General features: G+C 44.1%; 1 protein-coding gene across 1 annotated transcript in view; it reads right to left on the reverse strand.

The window, feature by feature from the left end:
* The window catches only part of SH3KBP1 (SH3 domain containing kinase binding protein 1), a 279,554-nt gene that overhangs the window by 196,160 nt on the left and 67,457 nt on the right, over nucleotides 1-15,937 (reverse strand). The window contains exon 2 of the mRNA XM_029929622.1: nucleotides 1,522-1,645. Coding sequence (XP_029785482.1) covers nucleotides 1,522-1,630 — 109 coding nt within the window. The 5' untranslated portion in view covers nucleotides 1,631-1,645. The remainder of the gene's footprint in view (nucleotides 1-1,521; nucleotides 1,646-15,937) is intronic.

Raw genomic sequence — 15,937 nt, forward strand, 5'->3', positions numbered from 1 at the left:
CTCAGGGGCCGGATTTTTAGATGTAAAAAGACAATTATCTGAAAAGTTTTATTCTTTCTTTGATTTAAAGTTCTCAGGTAATTTTTACCAAACTCATCTGGATAATTACCTTAATTCTTTAACTTAATTAATTCCTTATCTTGTTAAGTGAATTAATTACCTGAATCCTCTCATTCACTTTACAAAAGCAGGGCTGGCAGGAGCCCTTCCTTGGCGCCCTGACCCAGGCAGCGTGAGGATGAACAGGACACACCGACTTCAGGCTCTCTGAAACCGGTGAGGGTAGGCCTCAAGGGTTCTAGAACTTATTTGCAAGAATGCAGGAGGGGCTCTGGGGGTCGAGGGCAGTTTTACAGCAAAGTACACTTAATTCTTAAAATGGGAAATCCCCTGCACTGGTAGGACGGGCTTAAAAAAAAAACAAACAAAAAAACAAGAAAAGAAAGAAAATCCTATAGCTGCTAACCAGCATGGGCCTGCAGCCAATGCTTAATCTGAATAATTCAAAAAAGCAAATGTAACCCAGGGCAGCTGGAGGGGATAGAGGAAGAAGCAGGAAGGAAGAGAGACACAAAGCTAATGTCTCAAGCACTATGATCAATGGACAGTTTACTGGACACATTCTTATGCTGTCTAAATTTTATGAAAGATTAGCTGTTCTTCCCTGTGGTTGTGTAAACTTGCCTTCTTTTTTCTTTTTAATAGAACTCTTTGCTAATACATTTCCTGCTTCTACTTCTGAACAGCTCTGTATTTCTCTTTAAGGAAGTAATAAGGCCGTGAAAGGCCTGCAGCTGAATGCTCCCTTACCACGGGCACGCTCAGGGTGAGCCCGCCTTGCTGGCACAGGGAGGGCCGGGGCAGGCAGGAGCGGCGAAACCTCGTGCGCCCAAGGTAGGGGTGAGTCGGGTCCTCTCCGCAATCTCACATTCTCTCTCCTATCATTTCAAACAATGTCACAAAGGAGGGATATGGAGAAAACAAGACCCCAATGAGCTTATGCCTGAAAAATCTGCCTTGAGGTCTCAAAACAGGGAAACAAAATGGTTAAAGTTCCCTTGGCTAGATGGATACATGAGCTGTAGCTTTGCAAGTACTGCCTCCGCAACCAAGAGAGACAAGGTCTGTGTTTGGGAGCGCAGCAGGTAGAGAAAGACCCTGATAAAGCCTGCCCTTAAATTAAAAAAGAGAACATGGCCAGACACACACAGCTCAGCCTGCACCATAGCCTTCTCTGAAGTCACCTTCAATCCATAAAAATAGATATGAGAGCAAAAGCTAAAGTCCTAGAAAAATCATCATTTACAAATTTAGTCTACTTTCTCATTGGAAAAAAATTCTGTTAGTTCCCTTTATTATAGTTATTACTCGCTCTGTGTGTGTGTGTCCAAATTTATACAAAAAGAACAAAAAGGCAAATGCCGTTCAATTTTTCAGCAATTCAAAATTTGACACAGTTCACCCAGAAGTTTCCAGTTTGGGGTTGTGGGTGGGGAGGGGACTCGTTCTTCATTTCCATACCTCTCTTATTGGTTCTTAGAATTGTTTCAGAAGACAGCAAAGCACTTCCACTGGACACTTCGTGCATGGGCTTTTCTGGAGCTTTGCCGGAGAGAGGGTCTTTCTTCATCTCTTTCTTTATTTCCTGTGAGGATAAAAGGAAAACAAGATGGTTGTTTGAAATTTTAAAATGGCTCTTTGGTTATTTTAAGCTTCAGCTTTCTGGAAATGAATGATGACTCCAACTCAATATAACAGGATCCTTGAAGAATACCGTTTCCTTTACAGCACTGTAGCTTGTTTTCCTTACATTTATTACTGAAGCACCTACTCCTACAAAGTAAAACAATGTCCAGTATGGAGCCGTGACCTTATGTGACTATGGCCATTCCGAGTGACCATAAAGAGAGTGAGTGATACTGAAGGCCAGCACTCAGCTCTAAGTGACAGCCTGTCCTCATTTTTGAACAATGACAAGCTTTAAGTCAAGCAGACTTACCCGCTAAAAGCCTTCTGGTTTCTATCCTTCCCAACAGGGGTTCAGAGAAATATATTCCAAATCACCAGGGTCTGACAACTATGCTAAACCCAAAAGAAGATGAGTTAAGTTAATTTACAGTCATCAAGTTCCTCTGGCTTTCTTTAACTCTTGACAAAGAAAAATGTAAGGGTGAGAAACAGAAACGAAGACTATCATTCCAGGCCAGGGGTCAGCAAACTGCAGCCCACCACATGTTTTTGTAAGTAAAGTTTCATTACAACACAACCACCTACATCCACTGAAATCTTTTCTAGTGCTGCTAGAATGGACATCAAAGCCTAAAATACCTGGCTCTTTACAGAAAAAGTCTGCTCTGGGTGGTCTCTTATCAAAGGTCCATTAAGATGTAGGATTTAGGGGCACCTGAGTGGCTCAGTTGGTTAAGCAGAATGACCGCATGGCTCGTGGGTTTGAGCCCCGTGCGGGCTCTATGCTGACAGCTCAGAGCCTGGAGCTGTTTTTGATTCTGTGTCTCCCTCTCTCTCTGCCTCTTCCCCTCTCATAGTCTCCGTCTCTCAAAAAATGAATAAAAATGCTTAAAATTTTTTTAAATAAAAAGATACAGAATTTAAAAACCTGATGGCTGATAGAATTATCTCCAATTACTCTAGTAATTTACATAATTATTTTTGAAAGCATCAATACCCCGAAATGATAGTAACTCACAAACTGAAGATCTGGAGCAAAGGGCTTCTGGAGCAGCCCATGATGATGCTGACTTGAGAAAAAGTGAAAGCTAAGGGGCTAGAGCATGGCTAAGTGGCAAGAAGGGCTCAAGGATGAGACATGTGTTCTTTAGGAAGAACATGGGGCAAGGATGGGCTCCTTCTATGGAATGAACATGAAGACGGTAAATTAGGTAGGGGGCTGAGATTCAGCCTGGGTAGAGGGCAGAGGCACAAAGAAAGAAAAGAAGCTTGTCAAAACACAGCCACTGCCCGGCAGCTTCCTACACACCTGAGTGTTAGTTACCATATCCAATTCCCCAGTTGTTAGCTCAGTTCACAGCAGCTTCACCCTCCCTCCCTCACCAGGGCCCCACCGGAAACCAGTAACTGTGGCTGGCGTTTTGGTGGGTTGAGAGTTGCAGCCGCTGTTCTAGGCCAAGCCAGCACAAAGCTGTGTGCTCGCGTGTGTATGTACAGACGCCCGCCTCAGCAGCCGTGGCACCTGCTAGAACAGCAGTTGCAGGTGGGTTTCTGCAGCCTCACAGGCAGATGGCATCAGGGGATAATCTACAAATACTGCCCGCCTGAGCCATGTGAGGGGTGGCTTTCTTAATGATGGCTGCCAGGCTACTATGGCTTGAGAAGTAAAGAAAACAGGCCACCATGGGGCTCATTCCTCTCAGATTGCTTCGTTAGGGGAGAACAGTCCTCAGACCTCACCACTCACTGCAGTGTAGATACGTCCGTGCACACACAAATTTCCCACCTGGACACCACAGAGCATGGTGATACAATGTCCAGGGTTACCAAGGGCCCATTAAGAGAAATGCAGGGGGTTGTGGGCAACATGTCAAGCATTTGCTTGGCACTAACTTTGAAGACTTGCAGGTGGGGAAGGATGAGGGAGACACAAATGTTTGAGAGCCTGGAGGGGTCACTAGAGAGAGCTTTAGAAGCTATGACTGTTGTTTGTTTTTAAGTGATCTCTACACACAACGTGGGGCTCAAACTCACGCCTTCAAGATTAAGAGTCACATTCTACAGTGACTGAGCCAGCCAGGCACCCCTAGAAGCTGTGATTCTAAGAATACTCAAACCCAAGGCTTCAGAGCAGCACCCCGTGAGGATGGAAGGACTGACCTGATCGAGCAAGTGCTTAATGGCTAAGACAACAGCACCAGGAGAGAGGCTGGTTCATAAATCCCAGATTCCATCACTCCCGCCCAACCCCCGCTAATGACTGTTTAAATTTGCCACACAGAGAAGCCTAAGTTCCCTCTTAGATGGAAGCAGGGAGAAGACAAAACTTAAAATATGCCCTGTATTTTTCCAGAGAAACCAGACACATAGGTATGGCATTGCATCCTATAGACTCCACCGGTACCTCCAGGCACACCAGGGTCAATGCGGCCCCCCGCCCCAACTCAACATCTTCCCTCTGACCTGCCCCCTTTTCTGGAATAGAAGGGAATGATCTCTCCTGAGAGTCCACATCTACCCACTTACCTAGCCTAGAAAAACTCAGTGTTAACCCCCTACCTAACCAGTCACCCGGTTGGGCTCTAACTACTTCATCAACCTCTCAGTTTCTCTCTACTCATCCTATACTATCTTAAAACCGTGGATACCAGGCAAAGAACTTGAATAGACATTCATTCAAAAAGATATACATATGTCTAGAATTTTTTAAAAGGGAAAATAAGTATTAATGAGGATGTGGAGGAATGGGAACACTGTACATTGCAGGTGGGAATATAAAATGGTGCAACCACTGTGGAAAACAGTGTGGTAGTTCCTCAAAGTCAAACAAAGACCCACCATGTGACCAAGCAATTTGACCCCTAGGTGCACACCCTTAAGTACTGCAATCAGGGACCCAAAGAGATACTTGTACACCAACATTCCCTGCAGTGTTATTCATAGTACCCAAAAGGTGGAAACAACCTAAGTCTCCATCAACAGACCAATGGATAAACAAGATGTGGTCTGCACCTACAACAGAATATTATTCAGCCTCAAAGAGGAATCAAGTTTTGATATATGTGACAACATGAATGAGGCTAGAGAACACTGCTAAGTGAAATAAGCCAGACACAAAAGGACAAATATTATATGATTCCATTTCTATAATGCAGCTAGACTAGGCAATTTCATAGAGACAAAACGACTGGAGGCTACCAGGGAGTGGGAAAGGGGGTGGGAGTCAATGTTTAATGGTTACCAAATTTCTGTTTGGGGTGACCAGAAAGTTTTGGATACAGATAATGACGACTATTGCACATTGTTAATGTAGCTAGTGCCACTGAACTGTGTATTTTAAATGGTTAAAATGGTGGGGCACCTAGGTGGCTCAGTCGGGTGAGCATCTGACTTCAACTCAAGTCATGATCTCACGGTTCAAGAGTTTGAGCCCCATGTCAGGCTCACTGCTGTCGGCCTGTCAGTGCAGAGCCCACCACAGATCCTCTGTCCCTCTATGCCCCTCCCCCACTTGCGCTCGCCCAAAAAATAAATAAACGTTTTTTAAAGTGGCAACCTGTATGCTATATACATTTTACCATAAGAAAACATACCCACGGACACCAGCTAACATGTGAGTGTGTGCCACATGCAGAGCAGAGGTGCTCTGAGAGCTTTACCTGGAGGCAACTTCTAGCCTGACAACAACGCTACTCATCACCAGTGCACTTGCCAAGAGCATTAAGGAAGCTCGCCAAATAAATAGGAGCCAGAATTGAAACCCAAACTGTCGCACTCCAGAGCCAATCTCTTTTTTTAAGTTTATTTATGTATTTTGAGAGAGAGACACAGAAGACACAAGCAGGGGAGGGGCCGAGGGGGGGAGAAGAGAGAAGCCAAGCAGGCTCCGCACTGCCGTGAGAGAGCCCGATATGAGGCTCGAACCCACAAACCATGAGATCATGACCTGAGCCAAAGTCAAGAGCCAGACATTTAACCAACTGAGCCACCCAGGGGCCCCACAGCTCATCCCTTAACCACTCTTCCAGAGTCCTGCCAGAGTGGCAATGATACCTCCCTGCCTCTGGCCTTTTCCAGGTTAGCCTCCACACTGCCGCCAGAGATACTCTCCCATAACAAATGTATGCTCCTGTCACCCCCCTGTTGAAATCCTCCACTTACTTCCAAAAGACCACAGGACATGCCCTTTCATTTAAAAACTTTTTAAGTTTGAATAGTAAACCACAAATCTCTGTGTCCCGGGGCTTGGCTCAAGCTATCTGACATGGGTGCCCACCCCATGGAACCAGTTACCATGCAAATGTAAGATGGGAAATGCACTTCTTCAACAACATCTCGACTTTCACAGACGTCTGATGTCATGGATGCCTACTGGTATGCTCGAAAATAGGTGACGACACTAGCAATGACACAGTCTTACACTGGCAGAAGCTTACAGAAATTAAAGTGTTTTAGTAGATATTTCTTCACTTGTTCCTCACAGTAACACTGTTATTGTGTTATTGAAAAAAAATAAAACTGTGATTCCTCTAGAGTGATATATTTTTGCATATAGGAATGGAGAGACCAGGGGCGCCTGGGAGGCTCAGTTGGTTAAGCATCCAACTCTTGATTTCAGCTCAGGTCATGATCTCACAGTTTGTGAGTTAGAGCCCCACACTGGGTTTAGCACTGACAGTGTGGAGTCTGCTTGGGATTCTCTCCATCTCTCTCTGCCCCTTCCCCACTCTCTCAACAAACAAACAAACTTAAAAAAAAAAGAATTGAGAGACCCAGTCAGAGAAGATACAAGAGCAGCCAAAGGCCCCAAAGCTATTAATGCGCATAGTGAGCCATGGGACTCAACTCTGGGCCTTTTGGGCAGGGCCATCCTGCTATAGCTCATCTCTGAAGAAAACCTAGTGTCATGGCTGTAAAGATTCAAAATCACCCCACACCTGGCTCCAGTGGGAATTTTCACTTCCCTCCACAGCTCAAGAATATAAGGTACTATTTCCCCCAAAAATCCACCAGCACTGAGGCCCAGATCCTTGAAGTCCTTTCTCACCCACACGTAAAAGCTCTTTGCAGCAGAGGAGGGTGGACCTGGCACTGGAGTGACTCCTTCCTGCCTGCAGCTGCCAGCATCAGGTTAGCTGGAGCTATCCGAGGTTCTGATCCAGGTCATGCGACTCCGGATTTCCTGGGTCTGAGTGTCCCTAGCCCAACCCTCAATCTCCACCTTCTAACACAAGGCCTATATTTTTAACCATTGTTAATAACCTGGATTGTGCTATACCAGTGGTAGAGGCCAAGTCCTGGGCCAGAATTGTGGGTCATGGGGGCTTATGGAAATTCATACATCCCCAAATATATAAATCAGCCATGACTATACTTGCTTTAAAACACTACAGAATCATCAATATTTTTAAGAGGTAAAGGAAACATAGCTTGTCTTTATCTCAAATCTGATGCCTCAACAGTGAAATTCAACATGTACAGTAGGACTGAGGCCATCACCAAGATATCAATCCTGCAACAACATTCAAACTACGCCACAAGGACAACGAGAGTGAAGGGAGAGAACTCAGACCATTCCTGCTTCCCAAAGCACTATGCTGATCAGAGCCCAAGATGGCTCACCCACATCTGGAGGCCAAAAAGCCCCAATAATGCCCACTGTAGCAAAAATTTGCCATGACACATTTAGCAGCCTGCAAACAACAGCCTCACTGAGCAAATGCATAATTTGTACGCAACTGGGAACTAGACTAGCGAGGTCTGCTTTCTGATACGTGAAGTTGCCTGGATATGGCTGGCTTTCCCTCTCTTCTCCTCACCCTCCTCATTCATTATGTACTGGACAGGTGCTGGGGAGTGGCCTGGTTAACTTCTTTCAATGAACCCAAATACTCCCCAGTGAAACATCAATGAAGGCCCAATGTAAAAGTCCCTCCCTCCTCGCATCCTACTACCAACCTTGGCATAAGTGAAGATGCAGGCTTCACAGTCAATGGAGAGAATGATGGGTGAGTAAAGACAAAAACAAAAACAAAAACCAACTAGTACTGGCGTCATCATTTATTAGGTAGGTGACCTTGGGGGCAATACTGAAAGCCTCTCAGCAGCTCTTTTGTCATCTCTAAAAGAAGTCTAAAGCTAAATGCTTTGGCACCACCACAGACATGTCTTCAGAGTCAAAGAGTAAATTGGAGAGTAGTATACGAATTGAATATTTATTGTCATTAGTGTCATCATTAAATAGCAAGTGCTATAAAAAAAGAATGACTCCTAACAAAATAGATGAACGTCATAGAACGCTGAGTGAAAGAAGCAAGACCAAGAAGATCACATACTGTATGATTCTCCTACGCAAAGTTTAAGAATAGGCAGAACTCACCAATGATGAGAGATTGCCAAACAGCAGTTACCCTCGGGAAAGTAATAATTGGGAGGATGAAAAGGTTCTATAACTTGGTCTGGGTGATGGTTGCATAGATGTATACACACCTAAAACTTCTTCAAACTCTGTTTCTGTATAGGATCCCAGCACTTCACTGTATGCTATTTCCACTGAAAATAATAATACCAAGGCTTAAGCCAGAAGACAATAGATTCTTTTAAATTGAAATGTGCTAATATTTCATCCTAAAAGGTCAAACACATGAAAAGCTAGTACTTGCTGTCTTTTTTTTTTAAGTTTGTTTGTGTATTTATTTCAAGTTCATTTATTTACCTTGAAGGGGGGGGGCAGAAAGAGGGGGAAAGAGAAAGAATCTCAAGCAGGCTGTGCACCGCCAGTAAAAGGACACAGGTCTGAACCAAACTGACTCCATGACAGGCTTTAAGTTTCCCCTCTGAACTAGAAGGCCTAAGTTTCAGTTCCCTGAAACCATCAGACAGTTACACATTGCCCAAGGCAGGAGAGACCACCTTCGCAACACCCAATCAGAAAAGGCCAGCAACCACCCTCCACATTCCTAAGGGTAAGGCCTGGAGATAGAAACTACAGATAGGACTCTGTTGCCTAATGTTAAAGTTAACCCGTTAGTCCACGAACAAGACCGTGGGCTTGCTCTGTAATTGGTTAATTTCAAACCTACTCTAAATATTGTGATTAGGTCTGGCCAAAAGTAATAAACACTCTAAACAAAATGTATGGTTAAAGTTGTTCCAATGCTGTCATACGATAATGATTGGGTCACTATACTTACGTCACGATTTCTTGTAACTCCCCCTTCCCAAGCCCCATAAAACCCCTGCTCAGCCCTTGTTCGGGGCTCTCAGCACGGACCCACTGCGCTGGTGAAGTCTGAGAGACTGAGCTTAAGCCCTAATAAACACCCTTTGCCTTTGCATGCATGATTCAGTCTCCCTGGTGGTCTCTGGTCTTCGGGGATATTGTCATCTGGGCATAACACCAGTACGGAGCCCAGTGCGGAGCTCGAACTCGTGAACCTGCACGTGGGATCATGACCTAAGCAGAAATCATGAGTCGGATGCTTAACCGACTGAGCCACCCAGGCAATCCTTGGGTGTCTTAATATTCATCTCAGGGACTGGAAAGATTTCTGGGATCAACATTAAGGGGACCAGGGATTAGAATGTGCCAGATGCTTCCTACCAAGTGGGTGAGTCAAGGGGTGACTCATCTAACTGACACAATCAGCTGAATGGACCTTCACCCCCTAAGAGGTCCTTGCTCTCCACCTCTCCTGCTTTCCTCACATCTCACAGTATTTGCTTCTCCCCTGCCCCCAGCACCACAGGTGCCAGAGCTGGCTGCTGCCCCTGACGCCAGGGGAGCTCGGTACTGCCCTGACCTGCAAAAAATGCTGGTCCTGGCTTCCTTCTGCATCAGAGTGAGCCTGGGCTGGGGACCCTCAGCTCAGGGTAGAAGCAGAGCAGGTGAAAAGAAGGAGTCATTCATCAGTCTGCCCTCAAACCTGGTTTCTTTCTGCAGGTAAGGCTCCTGTTAGGGCCCGGTATGGCTATGGGAACACAGCTGTGCCCCCTATGCCATTTCATGGAAAACCTTTTTGCAAAATTACCACTGGCAAGAGATAAAAGGAAATCACAAAAACAAATCCTTACAGCAAATCTACTGCAAGAGAGTTTTGAATAAATACAGAATCCTGAAATAGTACATTGCCTACCCCCTACATGCATAATATCTTCCTGCCTGCCCCCCACATTAAAGGCAAGTTTGAGGAGCAGCCACCCCATGAACATCACCTGCTCTTAGAGACTGGTTTACCAGCACTTGGTTCCCTTCAGAAAAGGCTCGTCAATCTGAAGACGCCTGGGAAGACACAGCAAGTATCCTGAAAGGAATAGCAGAACACCAAGGGAGCTTGGGCTCTAAGATTCTGTTTCTCTAAAAAAATATGTATCTCATTATCACAATTAAAAAAAATACCCAGGCTGCTGAACTACAAAATGCACCAACTTCATTAGAGAGACTTTCAAAGAACACACACACACCCACACACACCCACACACACACACACACCATCTGAAGCCAACATGGCAAAATATGAGGATTTGATAAATCGAGGGGGTAGACACACTGGTATTTGCTATTAGTTCCTTTTTCAAATGCTTGAAATATTTCGTAATTTCCCCCTAAAAATTACATAATGAAACCACGCTGATCTCATAAACGGCTTTCTTATATTTACCAAAATATGTTGCCACTTAGAAAAGTGTTCTGACATATCATAGATTAGAACTAAGATATTTTCAGCTCAAAGGTAACAAGTATTTTTTAAGTAACAGGATACCTATTGTCATGTTTCTATGTAAATCTTCAACTGTGTATTTGCAATATCCTATATTTGCGGTGTTATCTCCCAAGAATCACTGATAACACAAGCCCAGGCAAGAAGCTTCCGGCCAGCAGGATGGCAATAAATGGCGCAAGGAGCTCAGGAAGTGCTACATGCTGGACAAAGATAAGCCAGCTGCCTCCATGTTCCGAAGAGCTAACACAGCTTCCTGACCCCTGCACAATGCAGTCACCTGCATGGGAGTCAGAGCCTGTGCATCCGCCCACGCCCTGCTACACATCCAGATTGTTACCAGCGGATCAAAGGGTGTCAATACCAGCCAGCCACTTGGACATGGTTTAGTGGGCACTTAATAAATATCTGTCAAATGAAAGGCCAATTTAGCAGAGCGTTATGGGCAGGACACCTATTACAGATGACGGGCAGTATTTTCAATTCGGCTGGGAGCTATGACAATGTGGAAATCCGTATCATCCCTACAGAGACACCACTGGTGTTCACTGGATCACAAGCAACTTATCACCTCACAGGATGCAGATCCGGCTTAAGAGCAGTAGGAAGTAGATTCAGTAAGAAAATTCACACAGTACTTCATTTTCCTCGAACAAGCAATACCTATTTCTTTATTAGACTGGGAACGTTAGACATTCAAAATAAATGTACTCATTTAAAAATGAATCCTTAGGGGCCCTTAGGTGGCTGTCAGTTAAGCATCTGACTATGGCTCAGGTCATGATCTCATGGTTTGTGAGTTCAAGCCCCACATCGGGCTCTCTCCCTCCCCTCTCTGCTCTCTGCTGTCAGCAGAGAGCTTGCTTCAGATCCTCTGTCTCCTTCTCTCAGCCCCTCCCCTGATTGCACACGCACACACACTCTCTCTCAAAAATAAATACACATTAAAATTTTAAAATAAAATAAAACCTTAAAGGAGCACCTGGGTGGCTCAGTCAGTTGAGTGTCCAACTCCCGATTTTGGCTCAGGTCATGATATCACAGTTCATGAGTTCGAGCCTCGTATCGGGCTCTGCGCTGACAGTGTGGATGCTGCTTGGGATTCTCTATCTTTCCCACTCTCTCTGCTCCTCACGCACACACGCTCATGCTCTCTCTCTCTCAAAATAAATAAATAAACATAAAAAATTTTAGTGAAACCTTAAAAACACTAGAAGAATATATGAGAGAAATATTTTACAATCTCAGAGTGGGAAAGACTGTTTGACACTCTGACACAGAATCCAGAAGCTCCAAAAGAAAGGGCTGATGAATTACAGAAAACTACAACTACAAAATGAAAAAAAAAAAAAGAAAAGAAAAAATTAATCAACAAAAGCCAAAGTGGGGGAATGTTGCCTGTTATAAGAACACTTTCTGCAAAGTGCCAGCAAAGAGATCAATAACCGAACAAAACATAGCAAAGGATAATTCATATAAAAAATGACTCAAACCCATGAAAAGATACTTAACCACACTCCTAAGAAAAATGCAAAATACAGTGGGATTCATTTGACAATATCTGTGCAGTGCACACTAGACAGAAGACCTGAATCCTTCTGGTTGTGTCCTTTTACTAAAAGTGCAGCATTTACACCTACCGTATTATCACGTTCACACCAGTCCTCTCTAGGATCCGGGCCTTCTCCCAATACCGTCTCTGTTCTCAGAGCACATAGCACAGTGCCTGGCACACAGCTGGTATCCGTGCAAAAGGTAAGTAAGTATAGAGGATAGTAAGCACGAGTTAAACTCTCCACAAGTTAATAGTCTACATAGACAGGGATGTATATAATTTTTACTATAAGGAGTTCTCATTTTTTCTTGATACTGAACACCATTAATGTTTCTCAATGGATCTCTCTGATACCCAGGGCATTTATTAGTGCTACTGATGCAAATAAAATCGTTTTTTAAATCTATCTGATTGGCAACAACCAAAACAATATAATTTTAGCTCTAGTGTAGAGGAAGATACCTTCTCATACTCACCAATGAGAGTATAAATTGATATATAAATCCGTACAACCTCTGTGGGAGGCAACATGGCAATTATCTATCAAAAATTTCAATACCTATGCCTTTTGATTCAGTATTTCCACTCCTAAGAATTTCAACTGCAAGTATGCTTGCACACGTGCAAAATGGTGTATGTACAAGATTAATCATTACAACGCTGCTTAAATTAGCAAGACTGAAAGAATGTAAATGAGTGTCAGTCGAGAACTGGTTTCATGAATTACAGAAAATCCATATACCATGCAACTCTCTCCAAGAATGAGCCGGGTCTCTCAGTACAAATGAGGATAATCACTAAGACATGTTGCTAGGTAAGAAAGCCTAATGATGTCCGCTAGCATTTGTGTGAAAGTGTGTGCATGCCTCATTGTGTAATAGAGAACAAACTGATAACTGAGGCTGCCACCGGGGGCGGGGGGGAGAACAAGGTGACCGAGACACATACGTGTGGTCACTTTGAATTGGTACCATGTGCCTGTGTTAGCCATACAACGTTTTAATTTAAAAGGTAATGATTGCAGAGCTCCTGGGTGGCTCCGTTGGTTAAGCGTCCAACTTCGGCTTAGGTCATGATCTCACAGTCCATGGGCTCCAGCCCCACGTTGGGCTCTGTGCTGACACCTCAGAGCCTGGAGCCTGCTTCACATTCTGTGTCTCCCTCTTCTCCACCCCTCCCCTGCTCATGCTCTGTCTCTCTCTCAAAAATAAACAAACATTAAAAAAGTAATGACTGAAATGTGTTTACTATTCCCCAATCATTAGACTATCAATTGTTACTTTTTCTGCAAACAAGCAAGAAATTGATATAGCCTCCTAATACAGTTCAGTTATATCCTTTCCACTGCTAGTTTTAAGGATCCTAATGTTACTGGGTCCCAGTGATGGCCGTACATTTGAATAGATACAAAACTTACAAAACTTAAAAGAAAGCTCTTCAGTCCATCTATTTCATCAAGAAGAGGAGAGAAGAAAGTTAAGATGGGAAAATCATACCAGGCCCATTAATCAAGTATCTTTTCAATTAATATGATAAAAAAATTTCAAAAATTTTGAAATATAAGTATAATCAATGGCATGACAACAACCCAGAATAATAGATAAAATGCATATAAAAAGGCAATATTAAATCTCATTCACAGTTTTATCACAGGTAGAATACGGTTCACTTTAGTGCCCAGAGTACAAGTATAACAAGACTTAAACAGGGTGAGATTGGTTAATTATGCTCAAAAAGGTTAATTACAGGATCTCAAACCGAGTTCCCAGAGGGGTGGGCACTTTCTCCAACAGCCTCTTCTGGAAAATTTTTTAAATGTTTCCGGTAACACGATACCTACTCCATGACACGATACTCCGGGAAACACAGGAATTGTTGGATCACGTGTGAGGTAAACAGCTCGCTCGTGGAGAAGAAACAGGGGCCATCCAAGGTCTAAGAGCCATTTCTGTCATCTTTTTAACAGCTTTGAAGATGGTGAAGAGCCCGTTCCTGGGGCCCATTGTGGGAAACCCTGTCCCAGCACTGACTCCTGTACTCTGAAGTCTCTCTCGGCCACTCTGTGAGATTCTCAGGGGTAAGGAAGAGGTTTCAGTCATCTTTCACCCCCAGACACTCAATAAATGATGGCCATTATTATTAGCTCTATCATTCTTCTAAAAGATACCTAAGTGCCTACTATGCGCCAGCTATAAATGGCAGCAGTACACGTGTCTAAGTCAATGTGAATTTTTACAGTCACAACTGCTTCTAAGACTAAGCAAGTAATGGAAAAATGTAAATGCACTGGGATCCCTTCCATATGAAACAGAAACTGAATCTCTACTTCATGTTCCTAGATCTAAAAACTATGGAATTTGCTTGCAATTATGAATACTAGGAGCAAGAAACCATTCTAAGGGTTTGCACGGAGCAGTTCATCCAGTGCTCACAGCCACACTAAGAGATACAGAGCATAATCTCTCTTTGACAGATGGGGGGGTGGGTCCCAAGAGGGGACAAAACAGTCAACGGCTGACTGAGGACTGAGGCCCAGGAAGTCCTGGGGCAAAGCCACACTCCTAGTGGTCACGCTATGCCCCATCTACACGTCTATGCTCTCTTTACTCGCTCTGGAAGGCCAGCTTCCGTCCGCTGCCACTTAAAAGAGGAGAGACAAGGAATATCACCATCGAATGAACTATAAGAAGTGAGCAGTGCTGAGGACCAATGATTTGAAAGCCACTCCCAAGTAAAGAAATTCTTGAATTTTTAACAAAAAAGCACCTGTTTACTGGTTGCTAAAAGAATGTTTACATACATTTCCATCTCGGATAACTCGATTGTCAAGAATAAATTATTCCAAGCCCATGACAAAACAATGCCATTTCATGCTCATTTCCTGATTAAAGCTTTTAGACAGCTGGGCATTTTTATTTCTCAGAGCTGTAGGGAGCTATGCAAATTTCCACACAGCAGCTCCAAGATCATTAATCTAAGGAAAGCATGTGCCAACAGAATACCAGATTTTATATTGTTTCAGTAAAGAAGAGGAGGGGCAGGTTAATCTAATTACCCTATGTGTGGTCACCTGACTGGTTAACAAAAAGATCAAATGCTAAACTGTGCAATCAGCAGAAAACTGCTAAGTAATGAGGCATTTCATATCACAAAAGGCGCGGGGGAGGGGGGGTGAAATTCTTACATTGCTTGGAACCAGATACAGGAGCAATAAAAATAATCATACTGAGCTCATATCAATGATAGGCAGAGCATTTTAATTATTGCAAGGAGCTAGAAATCAATTTCTCTCACACTCCCATACATGCTCACACACATGAACAATCAATAAGACTGGAAGATACTTCTGCCAAAGGATGGCGAACTAGAGCTGAAGTGCTCAGGAAGCAGACACAGGCGGCTGCTCAGAATCAGATTCGCCCTGCACCCATGGCTGTGCATTTGGCACTTACTGCTCAGAGCCCACTGCTGTTACTCTCCCTCCAGGAGGGAGCAGCTGGCTTTGGAGAGGTAGCAGCACTCGTTCACACAGCTGACCATTCAGTTCAAATTCTGGCCCTGATATTGCAGAGGGTGTGACCTTGGGGCCTCACTTTTGTTGGCTGTAAAATGAGGGATTAGTATATTTTGAAGATTGAATGAGATCGTGTGGATGAAGGCACAGCCTCTGGCCCCCAGGGGTGTAAGGCTCCATCAACCAGGTACCCCACCTGCCAGTGGACAGGAACCAGGCCCTGAGGGGTGGGGAAAGTATTAAGACGGAGAAACTTTCCAGGATCCAACTCTTACTGTGGCTGGTCTAGCACAAGTCTCAAAAACTTTTCCTTCCATGCACTCTTTCTAAGAGAGCTACTGGAGGGTGTGGCCCACCAAATCAAGTGAGTTAGACCAGAGAGGGAGGGAGCCCGGACCCAGGGCAGTCACTAATGACAGAGAGGTGGTGCGAATTTCTTGGCTGACTTCTGGGCAGCAG

Source organism: Suricata suricatta, chromosome X, assembly GCF_006229205.1.
Source record: "Suricata suricatta isolate VVHF042 chromosome X, meerkat_22Aug2017_6uvM2_HiC, whole genome shotgun sequence".
Lineage (NCBI taxonomy): Eukaryota > Metazoa > Chordata > Mammalia > Carnivora > Herpestidae > Suricata > Suricata suricatta.